Raw genomic sequence first — 18,161 nt, 5'->3', positions numbered from 1 at the left:
CCAGTGTTCACAATTTTTCAGTCATTCATGGACATATACACACTCATTGTCTCATTTTTTTCTCTGAATTATCATAACATTTTGTGTATATTTCCCTGTGCTATACAGTGTAATCTTGTTTATCTATTCTACAATTTTGAAATCCCAGTCTATCCCTTCCCACCCTCCACCCCCCTGGCAACCACAAGTCTGTATTCTCTGTCTATGAGTCTATTTCTGTCCTGTATTTACGCTTTGCTTTTGTTTGTTTGTTTGTTTTTGTTTTTGTTTTTTAGATTCCACATATGAGCAATCTCATATGGTATTTTTCTTTCTCTTTCTGGCTTACTTCACTTAGAATGACATTCTCCAGGAGCATCCATGTTGCTGCAAATGGCGTTATGTTGTCGTTATAAATTTTATTGATGTTAAAGCACCCTTGAACTCTGGATAACCGTAACTTGATCCTAGTATATTATCCTTTTTATACATTTTGTGTTTTGTTTTTATTTAGGATGTTTGTTTGTATCAGTGTTCACGATAAGATTGATCTGTGATTTTCCTTTTCTTTCTTATCTTCTGTTGGGTTTAGGTATCAGAATTTTGTTAGCCTTATACAGTGAGCTGAGGAAGTTTCCCTCTTTTCTGTTCTTTATGAGATTTAATGTTGGGAATAGTTCTCCCTTAAATGATTGCTAGGACTTAGAGTGAAGCTATTTGGGCCTAGAGTGTTCCATATGGGAAGATTTTTGACTATTTATTCAACTTCTTTAGTGGTTAAAAATCAGCGCAGCTTTTCCATTTCTTACATCAGCTTAGTAAATTATACTTTTCCAGGAATTTACCCATTCAGATTCTCAACATTAATTCATAATACTTTCTTCTTAATGTCTGAAGATCAGTAGTAACATTTTCTTTTTTATTTGTGATACTACCTTCTCTGTTTTGAGATGTATAAAGTGGTATAAACTAGTTATTTCTATCAGCTAATTATTATTCATCTACAAATACTATCATAAAATTACTAGATATATCATAAATTTTGCAGTCATAATAACTTATTTTTATTTGGCAATATAATATGTTGATCTGTAGCCAATCTTTGCATTTTAGCAATAGAAAATGCAATTGAAAAGGTGTAACAGGGTCACAGAAACCAAGCACGAAAAGAGTTTCAAGAAGAAAAGAAGAGCCAGTGGTACTGAGGAAGGTTCAAAGAGAGGGCAGATTGGAGGTCTTAGATTCAACAGAAATTGGCCTTACCAAGAGCGGTCAACCTCTTAGAGTTACGACCTTAAGTTCCTTTCTTAAGACACTTCTGATTTCAAAATCCACCAGGCATCAGAAGTAAAATTTCAGAATTCTTAGCCAGAGAAATTGCAGCTATATTCCTTTTTTTCATTTGTTTAAATTTAGGGCTCTAAGATCAAGGATGAAATTCCCTGAGGGGAGTTTGGGGAGGTGTTTTTTCCTTTTCATCCTGTAGGTGTCGTCATCTAAGTCCTGAATGTTTAGTGCTTTCATTTTCTAAGAATTCTGAATTACACCTTTTATATCAAAATCAGGTTTTTCACATGGTACTTTTAAAATTTTGCTAAATATGCCTTTAATTAAAATTGAGGCCCTGTGTTGAGGTCTCCTGAAAGGCAGTGTAGAAGCCCATGAAAATTTTGAAGGAGGTGATCATGCTTCACATCTGTGGAAATTCTATTTAAATTTAATGTTAAAGATCATTTCATCTTTGCCTTTCATTCCAGGAACTTGTGTCCCTGAAGCCTGGTAAAGCTGCAGAGCTGGTTGCTACTCACTTTTCTAAACAGATTGAAACAGTCCTTAAAAAACTTCAGGTAAATTTTGCACTCACCCTAGACATCATAACCACAGAAGCCCCCACCCCATATCTTCTGCTGTAGTAGCTGCAACGGTATTCTCTTTGGGTTTCATGTAATTTATTCAGACTTCTGTCATCCTCACATTGTGTTAATGATGACTAGAATTTTTCTTGGAAAATCTTAATTGGAATATAGCTGTATTAATGTTGAATACTGAGATGCTCAGTTGGAAGTACTGTATGTATCATGCAGCTAGTATTCCACTCGTCATCACCACGGCACTGCTGGGAGAGTGCTTTGCTCACTACCTTTATGGCCACTGAGTGGTAGAGATAGGGAACAGGACGGTGACAGGGACATGTAGCACAACCCAGGGTCCCCACGTGGCAGTAATAGTAGTAGGAGACACGTACACAGGATGGAAACCACAGCAGTGAGTGGGAGGCAGCTGGCATAAGAGACAGAGATGCGGAGTTCATTCACTGACACGCTTCATTTTCCCACTACTGTGCCCCCCACCCCCCACCTCCCACAGTATGGTAGTCTCTGGGGGGCACAGATAAGTGTACATTGTTTTCTTTAATTTTTTCATAGGAGCTGAGAAGCACTTGTATAAGCACAGTACAGTGTTAAAAGCTCTACACCAGACATAGTAAAAAAGTGCTGCAGGAACAAGAGGAGAGAGGGATCGACTGTGTGAGAGAGTCAGACAGGAGTTCCTAGATACGCACGAACTGGGCTTAAATAATTGGTATCAGTTGTCTAGGCAGAGAATTGGGCAGGAGTTCTAGATAAAGTGTCCTGGGTGTGCAGAGACTTAAAGGCACAAAGCGTCATGCATTTTCAGAGGATGACGTGGGGGCGACAGCAGAAGATGAAGCTATAAATATGTCGGGGGGAAGAGTTAGAAGTATAGAGACTGGAAAATAGGGTTTGGGGGCTTACAGTGAACAGTTTAATATGTAAAGCTAAGAAATAATATACTGAATCTTCTGTGTGCTGGAGAATTACTAAGTGTTTTACGCAAGGGAACTATACCATTAGATTCAATTTATAGAAAGTTAACCCTGTAGTGTGAGTATGACTTAGAGGCGCCACCGCTGAATATTGTTACTGAAGATTGTTTTTCCACTTAAATGAGAAATACCATGCTTTAGAAGGTCTCTGATGTAATTTGCAGTTTTACCTGGCCAAAAAGCAGTCTTGGTAACGTACTTTTTACCTGTAGCTTTAATTATAGATGTGATTACATAATGCTTTTTGTTTTAGAGAAGATGTTGTTGTAAATCAAGAATTGCCGCAAACGTCTCCGTGTGTCGCAGAGCAGTTCACTGAGCTGTTGTGTCCGTTCAGCCCCAACCGGGTTATAGAGATGCTGCCAGGCCTGGAGTGCTGCCGCCTGGAAGAAAGCATTCAGGTGAGACCAATGGTGTAGAGGAGGCAAGAGTCAACTTCCCTTAATCATTCACCATTGTATAAATGAGCAAAGGGAGACTCATATTAAATTATCTGCTTAAGTTTATACCTGGTAAGTGCTAGCACCTGAGATTAAACCCAGACAGTCTGACTCCATGGTGCATGGGCTCCATTGCTGTGATAAAGTTCTTCTTTGTTTATTCCAGTAAAATCAGAAACAGCACGTGTCCATCATTGTTATTAGTCAAGGTTCACAGCCATTATAGCCAACTTGATAAATGTAGAAAAAGGAATACCATAAAAATACTAAGAACAAAACACACTCTAACTTGCAGGCACTGATGTCACATGGTCCTGCTGTGCTGGGACCTACAGGCTGAATGGCAGCCAGGAGCCTTAGCGCAGGTGTTCCCTGGATCCTCTTTTCCTCGTATTCTCCTGTTTCCAAATGAAAATGAATGTGCACACACATACGTGCGTACCTGTGTGTATACGCATATACACGTGAACTGTAGTCTAGGAGAAGAGGTAGCACATTCCCTGTTTAAAATTTGTTTTTAAGCCTCCATCAGGTCTCCTTTCCTCTGCTGTCAGTACTCATGAAACGGTAAACTGCGTTTTCCACATCCACCTCCTGAACTGCCCACACACTTAAAAATTTTTAATTATGAAATATTTCAAATGTATAGAAATGTACAGAACATCAGGTACATGTATACCCACCAACCCAATTTTATAAATGTGAACACTCTGCTGTACTGGCTTCTATCTTTGTTGTTTTGTTGTTTGTTTTAGAAATAAAGCACCCATTACCTGTTATGTCCCCCTGAGCTTATCACCCACGTGAAGTTGGGCAGTTTCTCCTTCCCATCCATGTTTATTTTTCCTATATGTGCATTTACCTAAGGAACACAAGATACAGTTTTATATATTTTAAAAATTTGTATAATGATATACTGTATGTATCCAAATGCAAATTGTTTTTTATTAATTTTTATCTATCTTTATATGTATAGATCTAGTTCATTCATTTTAACCTTTATACAGTAGTCTATTGACTGACCACAACATTGTACACTGACTATACTTCAATAAAAAAAGTAAATAAATAAAAGCAGTCTACTGACTGACCCGCCACAGTTCATGTATTTCCCTATTCGTGGACGTTCCGATTGTCTGCAGTCCTTGGCCGTTACAAACTGCTCCATGGGACATCTTTGTGCGTATCTCCTAGGTACTCAGGTGAGGTTTCTCTAAGTAATGTGCCTTAATATCCCCGGAAGTGGGATTCTTTAGACTAGAGTAGCTTAATTCCATTGGTTTTTGCCAAGTTGATTTCTTAGTTGTTTCCATTCTCCTCATCCGTGTTTTTAGTTTGCTGTTTTTCCACATCCTTGCATGTTCCTAATATTTAGACGTCTTACGTCTTTTTTTATTTGATAGAGCATGACACGTAGCCTTGTTGTTTTAGACTCTTAATTTCTGCCAGTTCTGATGGTTCTCATTGATCACTCGTGACTCTTCGTCGCTTTCCATGTGTTCAATGACACTTTGGGTTTTCTTGTCCCTGAACTATCTGTTCACATCACTGGCCCGTTTTCCTAGTAAGGATTTGCCCTTTGCACTGATTTCTCAAAGTTCTTGTTATTTCTGGGTTTCTGATGCTAAGCGCTCTTTTATGTTGGAGGTGCCTCCTTCCATGCTGTTATGGCATATTTTTTAAATTCGTTTTCAGTGATTTCCATTTTAATTATCAGTATTTTCCTTTAAAGTTAAGTTTTTGTGTGTGTGACTTTTATTTCCATTCCTACTTTAATGGCATAAAGGATATCCTCTTACATGAGTTTTATAGTTTGGTTTTTTACATTTTATCTGGAATTTATTTTTGTAAACAGACCAAGAGAGGGATTTATATATTATTTCCATGTGGATGACTGATGATCCACGTGTCATTTTGTCCTTTCTTCCCTTATTTTTAATGCCATACACCAAACTCCCAAATATACGTAGATGTTTCTGCGGATTCTGTTCTCTCTTTTTTGGTCATTTTTCTTTCCTTATACTAATAGCACAGATTTTAATGAAAACAGCTTTAGAATAAGATTTACTAGTTGAAAGAAAATTCTTCCCTCGTCATTCTTTTTCTTTGAAACCCTTTGGCTGTTCTTGGCCTCTTACTATTTCATATCAGTTTAGGAATCACATTGTCACATACCTTTATAAATAATACATTTTCTAGGATTTTGATGAAGAAATGCATTGAATTTATAGATTCATTCCAGGAGAATTGATATTTTATGGTATTGTTTTCACATCCAGCACCATGGTTGCCTTTTAAAAATGCCCTTTGTGCTCTTTGGTGAGGTTTTGTCACTTAATATAACATCTTACTTGTCTCTTGCATATTTTCTTAAATTTGTTCCCAGATACTTAAACTTCTTGTTAACATTCTAAAGAAAATTTTTTGAAATGACATTTTTTACTGATTACTTTTGGTGCATGTTACTAAGTTTAGCATGTTGTTTTATATCTAGCAACGAGGCTGAAGTATTTTTTCATTCAAATAGTGTCTAGATTTTTATTACGACCATAATATTTGTGAGAACCATGGTAGTTTTTTTCCTTTCCAATCTTATGCTTTTCTCAGTCTCCTGTCAGAGGTCTAGGAGCTCTGGGGTTTTACTGAAAAGAGGCAATGACAGTGTGCACTGTCGTTCCTGATTTAAAAGTGAATGTGTCTATCATTTTATATTAAATACGGCTTTTATTGTAGGATTTTAACAGCTTTTTTTTTTTTATTAAATTACAAAAGTTCCATTCCCAGTTTGGATTAGAGTGTTTTATATTGTTTTTATTTTTGTCAGGAACGGGTGCTGTGCTGCATTTTATCAAATGATTTTTTTCTCTATTTATTGAGATGATCACATATTTTCCTTCTTTGATCTGTTAACCTGTTAATGTGTTATTTGTGCTTCTCTTTTTCCTTAGTAAGAAAGTATTATTCTACTCTATTAGTCTTTCCAAAGACTAACTGGGGATTTTTAAAAACCTCTGTTGTTTCTCTGTTGATTCTGTGACATTCTCTTCTGTACTACTTTTCTTTGTTTTATCGTAGCTTAATTGCTGTTTTTCATTTACTCCCTAGAAAATTAGTTTATGAATTTTTATTGAGATCCCACAAGCGAATGTGTAGTGGTTTCATTGTCATTTTGTTCTAAGTATTTTGTGTGTAGTTACACTGGTCAATTTCTGGTGTATATTACTATTTATATATTCATGTTACCTTTTGTGTCATGGATATGCATAATTCAGGTTCACAAACAACTTTTAAAATAAAAAGTAGAAAAAAATGAATGACCTTGGTTCAGTTAGAGTCCCAAATGGGCCACTCCAAGACTAGAAAGTCAAATACTTGCATGTTATACTGTAAAGTAACATACTTCTAGGGTTTGAATTCCTTTTTTATTATCCAGGGTTTTTTTTTCATTCTTAATAGAATCTTCTGACTCCATGAAAAAGATCTGTGAAGGTTTGTCATTTCCTTTTTCCTAGATTACTCAGAAGTATCAGCTTCAAGAAGTCACTGCCTAACTATTTGAAAAGAAAGGAGATATTCATGGTGCCTTTTTTAATACTAGAGGTAAGATTTTACTCTGTGTGCTTTGTCATGTTTCTGTCTAGCCCCCTATCCATTTTATCAGTCCCATCTTTTTTTATTTGATGTATAAAACTGTAAGTTTTCATCATTCCATCTTAATTTCTTATGTCTCAAAGTAAGTTGCAGACAGGGTACATTTTATCTGTAAGTATTTCTATCACATGTGTCATTAACTAGAGTTGCTTTCTTTGTGGCATTTTTTGGAGGTAAAATAACCATATGCAATGCACAAGTGTTAATTGTGGCATTTATTGGGTTTTAACAAATGCATACATCTGTGTAACCCTAGTCCCCAACAAAATAGAGAACATCACCTTCAACCCAGGAAGTCCTTTCTTTCACAGTCAGTCCCCACTTCCATCCCCCAGAGATAACCACACTTCCGATTTTTTTTCCATTGTGGATGAGTTTTGCCTGTTTTATTCATTCATATCAGTGGAATCATTCAGTAGCTACTCTAGTAGAATTCTCCTTTCACTCAGCGTAATCGTTTTGAGGCTTATCTCTGTCACTGCACGTGTCAGTCTTTGTGCCTGTTACTGCTGCCCGCTGTTTAACTGTAGGAAGACACCACCGCTTCGCCGTTCTCCTGGTGACTGACACCCGGGTTAGTTCCAGCTTCTGATTATTCCGAGCACAGTTGCTGTGACCACGCTTGTACGGAAATGCTCTCCTTCCCCTGCAGTCACTGCCAAGGAGTGGGGCTGGGATATCGCAGGGTAGGCATCGGTTCAGTTTTGTAAGCAATTAGCAGGCATTTTCCCAGATTGTGGCATTTCACGTTCCACCAGTGATGTATGAGAGTTGTGGTTGTTCCTCATTCTCGCCAACAGTTTGTCCTATCAGTTTTTCAAAAATTTTTTTCTATTCAATTGTTGTAAAATAAAATTTATTACCATTAAGTACATTCACATTGTTCTGCAGCCATCACCACCTTCCATCTCCAGATCTTTTTGAACTTCCCAAACTCATTAGGTAATTACTCCCATTCTTCCCTGCCCCTGGCAACCACCATTCTACTTTAGACTCTATGCATTTGATGAGTCTAGATACTTCATATAAGAGGAATCGAACAGTGTTTGTTTTTTTTTGTTTTTGTTTTTTTGGTTTTTTTTGGTGGTGATAGGTAATTAGGTATGTTTGTTTATTTTTAGAGAAGTTCCTGGGGATTGAACCCAGGACCTTGTGTATGCTAGGCGTGCGCTCTACCACTGGGCTATACCCTCCCCAGTATTTGTCCTCTTTGTTTCTAGCTTACTGCACTTAAACCATAAGATCTTCAAGATTTATCCGTGTTGTGGCACATAACAGAATTTCATTAATTTTTTTAAAGCTAAGTAACACTCCATTTTAACTATACACCACATTTAGTTTTTACGTTCATCCATCCACGGACACTTGGGTTGCTCCCACCTTTTGACTCGTGTGAATAACGCTGTTACGAACATGAGTGCAAATACTTTTTGAGTCTTTACTTACAATTTTTCGGGATATATACTGAGAAATGATATTGCTGGGTTAAATGGTAATTGTATTTTTAATTGTCTCAGGGACCACCGTACCATTTTCCATAATGGCTGCATCACTTTACATTCTCACCGGCAGTGCACCAGGGTTTCAGCTTCTCCACATCCTCACCAACACATGTTGTTTCCTGTTTTCTTGACGGTAGCCATCGTCGTGGGTGTGAAATGTTACGTATCAGCTTTTAAACACTGTCACCTAGCTAGGAATAGATAAGGGGTGTCCTATTTTTAATTTAAAAAAATGGTTCCTATTGGCTTCTTGTTTTTTTCTAGCCGTATGATTGTGAAACAGGCCAGGAACACTATTCCACAGAGCATTTGTGTAGGCTCTTACCCTCTTTTAGTCTCTGCATTACCCCGACATCTCTTTTTTCCCTTGCAATTTCTTTGTTGATGATATCGTGAACCTAATTTTAAAGGGTAAGTAAAAGTACTCGTGGCATGGATAGGGAGTGGGGAAGCGGGAGGTCTTCTCAGGGAGTGAGATGGCCATTTGCAAAGGCACAGGGATGTGAAGGAATGCGAGCCTGTAGGAGAGGAACCGGCAGCCCTACGGGGGCACAACTGTCCATGTATAGGCAGGTGAGGCTAGAGACAGACGTTAGGTCCAGATTTGGAAAGATTTTGTAAGACGTGCTATAAAGAATTGGGACTGGTTATGATTTCACACAGGATCAACTGAAGGTTTCTAAACAAGGAGCTGATGTGATACTATGTTTCATAAAGACTGCTCTGTGGACCCAAGGAGGATCTATGAGAGGAGGGTGGAGAAGAAGGAGGGAACACCGGAAGCAGAGAAGCACTTGGGGGGTACTGCAGTAGTACAGGTGTGACTCAGTGAGGACATGAGCTGGGCGTGGCAGTGGTCGTGGAGTGAGAGGAGGTGGATTTGAGAACTTACTGATCATTTGAATGTGGTACGGGGTGAAGGAGAGGGGATTAATGATGACTCTGAACTTCAGGTTGACATGAGCCTGTGAGGAACCTCAGGGAAAGGAGCAGATTTGGATAGAAGGGGTAGATGAAGATCAGCTTCAGCTTGTATTAAGAAGCCTTTGGAACATCAGTTAAGGGGGTGTAAGAATCCAGAATTCAGCAGAGTAGGGGATCCTGCAGCTGCGTGTTGAGGAGAGGCCACACCCGAGGCTGTGCACTATGCTGTCGCGATAGACCTGTTATGTCCTTTTTATTCCCACCCATCCCTCTTTCTCATAACCCAGTATGAATTTTACTCCCTTACTGTAAGTTTGGATTAATCGTAAACTTGATTGCTTTGCCTAAAGAACATCATGATTGACTGTGGTGGCACAACGGAAGCGAAAGTGGGGCACAAATGGTGATATTTGGTATTTTGAATCTGTTCCAGTGCAACTAGTGATGCTTTCTGTATACAGAGCAAGTCTCATCTAAATGACAGAGATCACTCTTAATAACTTTGTTGTTTCTTGGGTTTTATCTTTAAAATATGTTAATTCAGATATTGATGGATGGGAGATACAAAGTGTTCCTTTCACCTCCTAGAGACTGCAAAGCAAGCTTCCAGAGAGAGCACATCAAGATGAACGTCAGTTCTTGAGTATAATTGACGATTTGTTTTTCCGTGGACCCCACGTTTTAAAAAATGTTGAATGATAACTGTATCTGTTAAATAGTAATTACATTGACCTGCATAATTAGTTTGTCCACTTTAATAGTGATCCCAATTTTGTCTTAGTTTTCAAGGGCTTCTAGTAGGAAGTGAGAGAGACCGTTGTGATTTTGTGCTGCTAATTGTCAGGAGAGGTCATTGTACAGGAACTTAGGTGCTCTTCACTGATCCTGATGAATTTTTTGGCTATGTTTTTGTACTTGTGTTTTGGTTATTATAAATGAGTTACCTACTAACACCCTAAAAATTACTATAATGTGCTGAACAACAGCAAAGTGGGCTTCTAGTCAGTAAGTAGTAGCCAGTTTTTCTGTGTTGAATTTATATAATTTTAGCACAATGCAGCAAAGTTTGACAGTTTAGAATTTTAAGTCTTTGTCACAGATACATAGTTTCCATGACATTCCTTGATAGTAAAAAATTACTGAACTTACAAAATTGTGGTACAATATACATAACATAAAATTCACTGTTGTAGCCATTTTTAAGTATTCAGTTCAGTGGCGATAAGTACATTCACATTGTTGTGCGATCCACCACCATCCATCTCCAGAACCATGTCAGCTTCCCAAACTGAAACTCTGTGCCCGTTAGACAGTTACTCCCCATCCCTCCTCCCGACGCAGCCCCGTTAAGCATTCTCCTTTCTGAATTTGATTATTCTGTGTATCTTGTATAAGTGGAATCAAGCCACATTTGTCCCTTTTTGTCTAGCTTACTACATTTAGTATTACGTCTTCAAGATTGGTCCATGTTGTGGCGCATGTCAGAATTTCATCCTTTTTGTTCTTTTAAATGGAAAGATAGCCAGTTTACAATATTGTGTCAATTTCTGGTATATAGCGTAATGTTTCAGTCATACATATACATAGATAGGTTATTTTTCATACTTTTTCATTATACATGACTACAAGATACCGAATATAGCTCCCTGTGCTCTACGGAAGAATCTTGGTATTTATTCTATTTATCGAGTAGTTAGTATCTGCAAGTCTCAGACTCCCAGCTTATCCCTTCCCACCGCTTTTCCCCCTTGGCAACCATAAATGTGTTTTCTGTCTGTGTGTCTTTCTCTGTTTCGTAAATAAGTTCATTTTTGTAAATGAATTTCATTCATTTTTAAGGTTAAATAATCTGTTTTATGTATATACCACATTTTGTTTATCCATTCATTCATCCATCTGTGGGTTGCTTCCACCTTTTGACTATTATGAATAATACTGTTAGAAACATGAGTGTGCAAATATGTTTTGAGTCCCTGCTTTCAATTCTGGGTATACACTGAGAAGTGGGATTGCTGGATTAAGTGGTAATTCTATTTTTAATTTTTTAAGGAACTGCCGTATCATTTTCCATAGTGGTGTATCATTTGACATCCTTGCCAGCAGTGCACAAAGGGTTGCAAGGCTCTACGTCTTCACTGACACTTGTCATAGTCTGTTTTCTTGATAGTGCCCAGCCTAGTGGGCGTGCGGTAGCATCTCAGTGTAGTTTTGATAGGCATTTCCCTAATGATTAGTGATGCTGAGCATCTTTTCTTGGCCTTACTGGCCATTTGTATGTCTTTGGAGAAGGGTCCATTAAAATCCTTTGCCCACTTTTGAATTGGATTGTTTTCCTATGACTTGATGTTTTCCAATAGCCCTTCTGAGGTTCAGAGAATCACTTGGTAGGTGATTTTTAGATTGTTTTACCCTTTTAACACACTGACGCATTTCTTGGACTCCTTAGCCCACACATTCCTTTAAATACCTTTACCCTAATTCTGTGTAGATTATCTGTTTTTGGAACTTCTGTAAATGCTTGATTGGCTTTTTCATATTTAGTTCAGCTAAACCTTTACTACTATTTTTGTAGTGTCAGAATGTGTTCAGCCAATTTGACTGTTAGGTTTGTTGCATTTATTGCATTTTTATTTTTCAATTTATTGTTATGAAAGTAATTTCTGCAGACATTACGTGAAAGATTGAGGAAAACGTAGGAAGAATGCTTCCCCAAGGTCACTGTAGTGATTTGTGGGTGATGTGTCTGGAGAAGTCAGTTCATTGAATTCTAGTGAAGATAAATTTCTCAGTAGTAGTCTCATAATTACCATTTACTGTCAGATTCAATTCTGACTGTACACTTAAGAGTTCTGGAGTATTTGCTTATTACAGGACACTGTCCTAGTTCCTAAAGGTTACGCACAGATGGCTAAAACACAGTCATCACCCAAAGAACTGTAGTCTCTTGAAGGAGACAGATAATGTAAATTAAAAGTTCCAATGCAGGTAGAATTGTGTTTTACAAAAGAGGTACAGTGAGAGTGACAAAGGATTGTTGGGAATTAGGGAATTACTGTAACTGATGGATCAGAGGTACTTTCATGGAAGATGTGGCATTGAAACTTAAGACTGGAATTATGAATAGGAATTTGAGAGGCAGAAGCAAGGGAAGTGTCCTGTAGGCTGGGGGGAACATGATCATGAAAGCACCTGGCTGGTCCCCTCGGGGAGCAGGAGATGACCCAGTGATACAGGAGTGGGAGGTGAGAAGGTGTAGCGGACTGTTTCCTGTGTTTACTTAGGGTCAGAGGTTGGCTGACTTTCTGCTTTTAAAAAAATAGGCGTCTTTGATGGCTTTTGTGAGTGAGACTGATGTGTTTGGCTTTGTGTTGAAGAGAGCTCTAGTATTGGTATAAAAGGGAATGAGGAAGGCAAGATTTGGACAGTGTAACGAAGGGGCGGCTGCTGGAGTGCAGTCGAGGTGTGTAAGGGCCGTCGAGGTGTGGAAGGGCCCCCGGGGTGAAAGGAGTGGGCGTATGAGAACACGGTGGTAGAAGTAACAGCATGAACAGTTTGTCTGAACGTGCAGGTGAGGGGCAGACAGGAAGGCGTCACAGATGGCGGAGATTTATAAACTGGCTGATTTAAAGTGTTAACCTGTTAATATGTTATGTGTGCTTCTCTTTTTTCTTAGTAGGAAAGTATTATTCTACTTTATTAATCTTTTCAGAGACGAATTGAGGATTTTTTAAAACTTCTGTCTCTTGTTTCTTTGTACGACATTCATTTCTGTACTACTTTTGTTTTATCGTAGCTTAGTTGATATTTCTTGTTTACTCACTAGATATTCTCAGTTTGAGGTTCCACAAGCTAATGTGTAGTGGTGTCATTGTCATTTTGTTCTAAATATTTTGTGTATAGTTACGCTTGTCAGTTTCTGGAGTATACTATTATTGTTTACATGTTCATGTTACCTTTTGTGTCGTGGATACACATAATTCAGGTGCATAACAACTTATAAAGTGGAAAAAAATGGTGACCCTGGTTCAGTTAGTGTCCCAAATGGGCCACTCCAAGACTGGAAAGTCAGATGTTTGCACGTGATACTGTAAAGTAGCGTACAACTAGGGTTTGAATTCATTGTTTATTATCAAGCTTTTTTCCCCCATCTTAACCAGGATCTTGAGACTCCAGGAACAGGATTTGTGAAGGTTTATCTTTTATTTCCTAGATTACCCGGAAGTATCAATTTCTTGAAGTCACTGCCTTTCTATTAGAAAAGAAAGGAGATGTTCATGGTGCCTTCTTAACCAGGAGGCCACCCATGCCCAGCTCCTGCTGTGCCTAGAAGGCCTGTCAGGAAGGACACCAGGAGGGGACTGCAGAACAGTGACCGACCTTGGGTCACTGCTGGGCCCAGGCAACAAGAAGCAATGAGTCCCTGTGGGCAGGAGGCCGGCATGTGCACGGACAGCAGAGCAGAGGTGCTGGCACCAGGAGTCCGGGTGGGCACTGGGGTGCAGACTTCAATCTCCCTTCTCCACCCACTGGCCTAGCTCTGCGTGGGGCGATGGCCAGCCAGAGGCTTTAGGAAGGATGGAAAAAGTGAAGTTAGAGGCAGAAGGAACTTCCCAGGGTTCACGTGGGGGTGAGTCCAGGGTGGGCTGTGCTGGCTTCCTGAGGCCAGGACAGCTCTGTTGCATCCCCGCTCACCCGGGCCAGGAGCGCCCGCCCTCCCGGTGTGAGCAGTTGGCACACGGCCAGCACCCTCTCCTTGAGCAGGGCAGGTCACCCCAGGGTCATGAGATTAGGGTCAGTCTGTGAGTTCAGGGGTGGGTACTCCCGCCTCCTCACTGTGACCCTGTCTGAGCCTGTTTCTTCACCTTGAAATGGGGGGAGGGTAACAGTGCCGGCCTGGCCAAGGCAGGAGGCAGAGGTGGGTCCAGGCTTTAGCTCCAGGAGAGTCTGGAGGGGTTAAGGGAGGAAGGGAGCTTCCTGGCAGGAGTGCAGGTGGGAGACTGAAGGGGCACCTGAGGGGCCATGTGACAGGCAGCATGGTGGGTGGGGCAGAGAGGAGGCAGTTGGATGTCAAAGTCACAGCCAGAGACTGAGGTCTGACCCCACCCTCATCCTCCAACGAATAGGTCACTCTTGATGTGAGGAGGCAGAGGTGGGAGGGGTCTCTGCACTGACATGGGCCCAGGTTCAGAGAGTGGGGCTGCAGGGAGGCTGGGAGATGCCTGGAATGACTTTTCTCCTCTGCCCCACTGTCCTGCATCCCCTCTGGCTGGGTTTGTAGATCCTTCCCTGAAAGATGGGATTGGGGAGGGGTGAGTTTAGAGAGGCCACAGAGGCCCAGAATGGTAATGACCCCCATGGCCACCATGGGGCTTGCAGTCCCAGAGCCCGTGGGGCCATGCCAGTCTGTCTGTCCAGATGGGCACAGCTGAGGCTACTGTTGCCTGTGGCCCTGGCCGGGGCTGCCCACTGTTCCCACCCAGGCCTAGGTGGGAGAGGGCGTACCGGGCCCCTGACTCCCTGTCACCCTTTGAAATGTGAGGGCTTGGCTTCTCTGTTTCATTCAATAGGAAGTGGTTAGAGTAGTTGAAATCCCTTTATCTCCCAGTCTGTACATTTAGTTCCAACCTAGTCTTTGTCCCTGAAAGATCAGCACGTAACCATAGCTCTGAATGGAGCACTCTTTTTTTTTTTTAACCTTTTTTTCATTGAGTTAGTCAGTTTACAGTATTGTGTCAATTTCCAGTGCAGAGCACAATTTTTCACTTACACATGAACATACATATATTGTCAAATTCTTTTTCGTCCTGAGCTACCATAAGATCTTGTATATATTTCCCTGTGCTATGCTTTATAATCTTGTTTATCTATTTTGCATATGCCTGTCAGTATCTGCAAATTTCAAACTCCCAGTCTGTCCTTTCCCACCCCCCACCCCCTTGGCAACCACAAGTTTGTACTCTATGTCTATGAGTCTGTTACTGTTTCGTATTTATTTTGTCTTATTTTTTTAAGATTCCACAAATGAGTGATCTCATACTGTATTTTTCTTTCTCTTTCTGGCTTACTTCCCCAGGAGGAAGAGGGCAAGACGAGGAAAGGGCAGGCCCAGGAGAGGGCAGGCCCAGGAAAGGGCAGGCCCAGGTGAGGGGAAGCCCAGGAGATAGTGGGGAGGACCAGGTGAGGGCAGGCCCTGATGAGGGCAGGAACATGAGAGGGCCGGCCTAGGAGAAGTCCTATTAAACTTCCAAGAGATGACGTTGAGAGGCAATGGGTATTTGAGTCTGGAATACAGGAGGGAGGTCTAGATTGGAAATAGCAGTTTGGAAGTTGTCAACTTCTAGAGAATACATAAAGCCCTAAGGCCGATGGGGGCAGCAGCAGAAAGTAGTAGAGGCCAGAAGACAGCCTCAGGGGTGCTGTGTGCCAGCATTCAGGGCCTGGGACTGAGAAGACTGGCCAGGGCTGTGGGAGGAAACCAGAGCAGCCTGAGGCCTGGGAAGCCCCGTGAGGAAAGGGCTTGAGGAAGTCGGGGAGAGCAACGGTGGGAAGTGTGGCTGCCGGGCCATGCAAGGAGAGGACAGAGTTCCCCGTGGAGTCAGCACCTGGTGGGTGGTGGGTGACCCTGTCATGAGCAGTTGCAGTCAGTGGACATGCTTGCTTGGATGGAAAATGAGAGGAATCAGAGGAAGCAAATGGGAACAGCTCCTTTGCAGGGGCAGGAGGCGTGTGTACCGGAGAGCAGAGAGATGGGGCCACAGCTGGAAGGTGAACGCATTTTTTTTTTTTAAGACGAAGGAAATAACAGTGTATGTTAATAGAAAAGATAGATTAAAAGGGTAAATTAGTAACACCACATTCACTTAGGTCAGGGGAGTTGCAGGTGACGGCAGGTGTGGGTCCAGAAATGCCCCTGAGAGAGTCAGCTTCAAAACACTTGCCAGGTTGAGTCCACTCAAGACCAGCTCCCAGGAGTGTCAGCCACTTAGGAACTCTACTGCCCCCTGCAGTTTTAATCCTGGCAGGGCCAGAAATCATAATTAGCCAGCTGAGGGAGGAAGGATGGAGTTTGGCAGGAAGAAGAGGCCTGCCCTGCCTTCCACTCCTCCTGCCAGTGGTCAGCCAGCAGCATGGCCTCGCTGAGTAACTGACATGGTGTTTTCATAGTTATGTGGTTAAAAAGTTCTCAAATGTTATACCATGCTCCCAAATAAGCCTTGGATTGATTCAAGATTTAATTGGTGGAAATAAAAGCAAAAAATAAAATAAAGTGAAGAAAGCATGTAAACATAAGGCTGAGCCACAGAGCAGGGTCAGCAGGCGTGCGGAAACACGTTCTCATTTCATCAAGAGCGTGTGTTGGTTTCTCAAGTTTGTACTTAATGATACATATTGCCACAGTCTCTGAAACCATGAAAACAGCTTTCTGCTGTTTGCATCTGCTAAGTTCCCTGGAGACTGGCTGGGGCCCAGAGGGATGGGGAAAGGAATAAACTGAGGGATAAGGAGATAGAGATTTTTGGTGGGGAGCTCTCTGGGGGACTAGGCCTTCAGCATCCTGTGGTTCCACCCCACTCTAACCACAGTTGCATACAAACATGACTTTCTCAGGGGCAAGCCTCACTTCTGGAAATGTCCCAAAACACTCAGCCACCTAGCACCAACATTTGAAAGGAATCCAAAATGGCCCACAAGCAATTGGAGAGATTTGAAATGCATTAGGCTCCCACGTGCGCACCGGGCCTCTGGGCCTCTGTGCGCACTCACAGGGACACTGGCTCTGGAGGGACAGTTGAGGGACAGTTGAGGGTCAGTGCTGTTGCTAGGCTACGACTGTTCCGGACGAAACATTCCAAGCCGTTGAGCTTTGCAGCCAAGGTGTGGAAGCGAGACCTCTGTGGCTCTTCTGTAGCGCCAGCGCTGAGATCGGGAGGCGGCAAGAGGCCAGGAGGGAAGTGAGCGGTGTCGGAAGGCGATAAGCCAAATGAAGAAGAGACTCGCTAAGTTTGTGAGCTGGGTGGGCTTCAGCGCCCGTCAGAGAGAGCGCAGGGATCATGAGCACCCCGTGCCTAGGTATCCCATCCGTAAGCACGAACTAAAGAAGTTCCACAAAGCCGCATATCTTGGCGATCTGGACACAGTGGAGGTGTTGCTGTTACGTAAGAAGAATTTCGTGCACAGCAGAGACAGGAACAACAGGTAACAGCGGCGGGGCAGGGCGGGGCGGGCCTGGGAGGAGCTGCCAAATAAGGTTGTAAGACATGAATTTTAAATTGCCTTCCCATGTCAGAGATGTTGAAGTGTGAGACAATGAGCATGTTAGAATCATTGAAGTACAGTGTACTCTCGCATCTTTGCAGCAGCAAAGTAGATATACTGTCATTTTACTGAATTGAAATGTTGTCTTTGTAAAATAGTAATGGTAACAATTATAATATTACCTAACAATTATTGAGCTGTTATTTTGTGCAAGGAACTGCCAGACATTTTGCATAGCTTTTCATTTAAGCATCGCAGTGGGGTCCTGTAAGATAACTACTACTTCATGCCCATTTTGTTGATGAGGAAATTGAGACACAGACAGGCTAATTGAGAGCTAATAAGTGACAGTGTTAAAGTAGAAGTCAGACCCAAGCTGAGCTGAATCTCAACGGCATGCCCTTTCTATTCAAACAGGTAGTTCTTCCATTAATGTGGTGAGTAATAAGAGCTAATAAATACTGTTCTTTCCCCATAGAAAGAACTAAGATAAGAAGACTAAATGTTAGTTTTAAAGGGGTAGGAATAGCATGCTGTTGAATGTTTACAATTACGTGAGTA

At 41.4% G+C, this 18,161-nt stretch overlaps 1 protein-coding gene across 6 annotated transcripts in view; it reads left to right on the top strand.

The window, feature by feature from the left end:
* LOC141575415 (uncharacterized) overlaps positions 1 to 18,161 on the top strand; it is a 136,065-nt gene that overhangs the window by 112,680 nt on the left and 5,224 nt on the right. For 2 of the 6 annotated variants that reach the window (XR_012502959.1, XR_012502960.1), the window contains 4 exons: positions 1,737 to 1,826; positions 3,081 to 3,228; positions 6,780 to 6,867; positions 15,418 to 16,464. Coding sequence is in view for 3 of the 6 variants with exons in the window: in XM_074354515.1 (XP_074210616.1) it covers positions 17,326 to 17,540 (215 nt within the window). In the remaining 3 variants the exon portion in view is untranslated. Of the gene's footprint in view, positions 1 to 1,736; positions 1,827 to 3,080; positions 3,229 to 6,779; positions 6,868 to 13,554; positions 13,808 to 15,417; positions 17,541 to 18,161 lie in introns of those variants that run through there. The other 4 variants (XM_074354515.1, XR_012502961.1, XM_074354514.1 and 1 more) reach the window with 4 other exon arrangements.

This window comes from Camelus bactrianus, chromosome 28, assembly GCF_048773025.1.
Source record: "Camelus bactrianus isolate YW-2024 breed Bactrian camel chromosome 28, ASM4877302v1, whole genome shotgun sequence".
Taxonomy (NCBI): domain Eukaryota; kingdom Metazoa; phylum Chordata; class Mammalia; order Artiodactyla; family Camelidae; genus Camelus; species Camelus bactrianus.
Note: the sequence above shows the minus strand (reverse complement) of the source record. Positions and strands in the feature narration are given on the sequence as shown.